The 2759-nt window shown below is 33.9% G+C and overlaps 1 protein-coding gene across 1 annotated transcript; it reads left to right on the forward strand.

Annotated features, from left to right (window-relative positions):
- The first annotated feature begins 1715 nt into the window (after positions 1-1715).
- LOC131628523 (agamous-like MADS-box protein AGL80) lies at positions 1716-2523 on the forward strand. Its single transcript, XM_058899355.1, has one exon. The coding sequence runs from the start codon at positions 1729-1731 to the stop codon at positions 2425-2427; it is 699 nt and encodes a 232-aa protein (XP_058755338.1). The 5' UTR covers positions 1716-1728; the 3' UTR covers positions 2428-2523.
- Positions 2524-2759: the final 236 nt, after the last annotated feature.

A 2759-nucleotide genomic window follows, 5' to 3' on the forward strand; every position in this document is an offset into this window, starting at 1 on the left:
TTCACTAGCTTCATTTATTTGAACACCATCAACATTATCTCCAACACGATTACCTTCAACAACTTCTTTAACTTTAGCATCAACAACACGTTTACCTTCAACATCTTTAGGATCAATATATATGTGCACTGCAGTTTTCATTCTCATGGCATATTGACATACTTCATCAGCATCAATGTCAGTAAGCATTGTAATATACTTATCTCTCTCATTGTTGTACCACCATAACAAATATTGTGAATGCTCAAGATGAGTAATGTCTTTCACTATACCAGTTGCCTCAAATAAGCTCCGTCTATCAGGATCAATCTCTACTAATTCCTCACAGCCCCATGTCTAGTATAATACGTACTCCCTTAAAAAACCACCCCCGTAGTGAAATACCAAAGTGAAACTCATAACCTACGATTTGAATACATGAAAGAACAGAACTAACTACACAGAAGATGAAAATGCTACATAGGAATGAATGATAAATGCTACACAGGAATGAATGATAAATGCTACACAGGAAGAATAGAACTAACTACACAAAAGATGAAAATGCTACACAGGAATGAAAGGTAAATGCTACACAGGAATGAAAGGTAAATGCTACACATGAAGAACAGAACTAACCGTCGTTGTATCGTGGTTGTCGTCTCAAATTCCCCTCTACCCTTCTCCAATGGTGAAACACTTCTCCTCCCAAATTTGGAAAACCTAATTTGCAGGGACAAAATGCCAAAATTCCCTAATTTGGTTTTAAATTAAGTTTCAATCCACGTCTGCACAATATTAATCAAAATAAAAAATAAATGACATTTCACATCTGCGTCGTTTGCCAACTCAGCCTTTTTTTTAAAAGAAGACTAACGTCAGGAACTAAATGAAACACAAACCTGAGATATAAGAACCCAGACCTGAAAAAAAAAAGATTTAGGGACTAATTGCAAAAACTCGCTAACTTACAAGGACAAAAACACTATTTAAACCTATTTTTGATGAAAAATACGATAGAAAACGCAAATTACTTTTAAAAATGTATACTAGTAAAATTTAATAGTTGATTAAAAACTCCAATAAAACACACAACTTTCTTTAAAAAAATTGAAATATTACATGAATAGTAAAATAGATTTTTATTATGAAAGTTGGGTAGTGTACCTTCAACCAATCATATAACGCCATTTAATTTTATCATCTTTAATTATTTATTAAATGATACACTTTTTGGTTATTTTTAATGCATTTTACACTAAGGGTAACTCTACCTAACTTTTTGTGTTAGGTAGATAAGAATTCACCGAGAATAATATAATAGAAACACTATAATCTCCTTCTAATACCACACAAACCTCCCTTTGCATATTAATGAAAAAAAAAATATCAAAAGAAGCCCACCCTTTATGTCATGTGTAGCCCAACAAACTCCAATCCTTCTCCACTATGAAATATCCCATACGTGGTTCCAGCGTAGATAAATACTATGAATTATCCCAAGCATATTATAAAAAATCTACGTACATGAATGTAGAGATTTATATTCTAGATACATCCTTGTAAAAATGTTAAAAATTAAATGTCATAAAGAGGCATTTTACCGTTGAAAGAAAATGCCAGTTGGAAAATAAAGACACATGCATCTAACCACGTACTGTATAACGAATTTGGCCTTTATATACAATACATTTTTCAGAAAACAAAAATCACAACCATCAACTTTCATCTTATTTTCTTGTCAAAACCATGGCTAGAAAAAAGGTGAAGCTTGCTTTCATTGAGAATGATAACGCAAGGAAATCAACATACAAGAATCGAGAGAAGGGTTTAGTGAAGAAGATTGATGAACTAGCAACCCTTTGCGGTGTTGAGGCTTGTGCTATAATTTATGGCCCCTACGAACCACAACCTGAGATCTGGCTTTCGGCATCCGGAGTACAAAACGTGCTTTCGAAATTCATGACAAAGTCTGAGTTCGAACAAAGAAAAAAGATGGTGAATCAGGAGAGTTTTCTGAAAGAAAGGATTTCGAAGGCTGAAAAGCAATTTGAAAAGCAATGGAAAGACAACAGAGAGAAAGAGAGAACCATGTTCTTGTTTGAATGTCTCAGTGCTGGGAACGTGGTGCAGAAGGATATGTCGGTGGCTGGTTTGAATCATCTTGCTTGGATGATTGATCAGAATCTTAAGGAGATTAGCAGAAGGATTGAAGCAGATGATAGAAACAGTAATATTCATCAATGTGAAAGCCAAGAACATCTCCAAATGGAACAGTCACTGCTGCTACCATTGGCGCTGCCACCACCAACCATGTCCAATAATGAAGACATTGCAATGATGAGTCATGGCCATCTTCCACCACCACCGCCACCACAACCAACCACGCCGAATAATGATGAAATTGCAATGAATAATAATGACATCATGATGAATGCAAATCTGTAGAATAGATTTTGACCTAATTTACTGTCTTGAAGGGTGATTATGGACTTGATGATGCATATCCTTTGAGGTGGATATGACGAATTTAGTCCAATTTTTTATTGATATGATAATTTATATTTATGTTTTTGTTTTGTGTGTGTGTGTGTGAAGATCATACAATCAGTCTGTCATTTTCACTTTATTTCAATATCAACGATAAGGAATTTTTACTTGTATCTAATTCTCAAGCTTATTTCTAATATGAAATTGAATTTTCACCTTTATAATTCTATTCTTCATAAAATAACATCTAAGCCTCATTCAAAATTCAATAATATTATTTTCGCAAGGAG

This window comes from Vicia villosa, unplaced genomic scaffold (assembly GCF_029867415.1).
Source record: "Vicia villosa cultivar HV-30 ecotype Madison, WI unplaced genomic scaffold, Vvil1.0 ctg.000460F_1_1, whole genome shotgun sequence".
Lineage (NCBI taxonomy): Eukaryota > Viridiplantae > Streptophyta > Magnoliopsida > Fabales > Fabaceae > Vicia > Vicia villosa.

Excerpts from the sequence above, each read along its gene's own strand:
- LOC131628523 (XM_058899355.1), top strand. The coding sequence starts at position 1,729 with ATGGCTAGAAAAAAGGTGAAGCTTGCTTTCATTGAGAATGATAACGCA.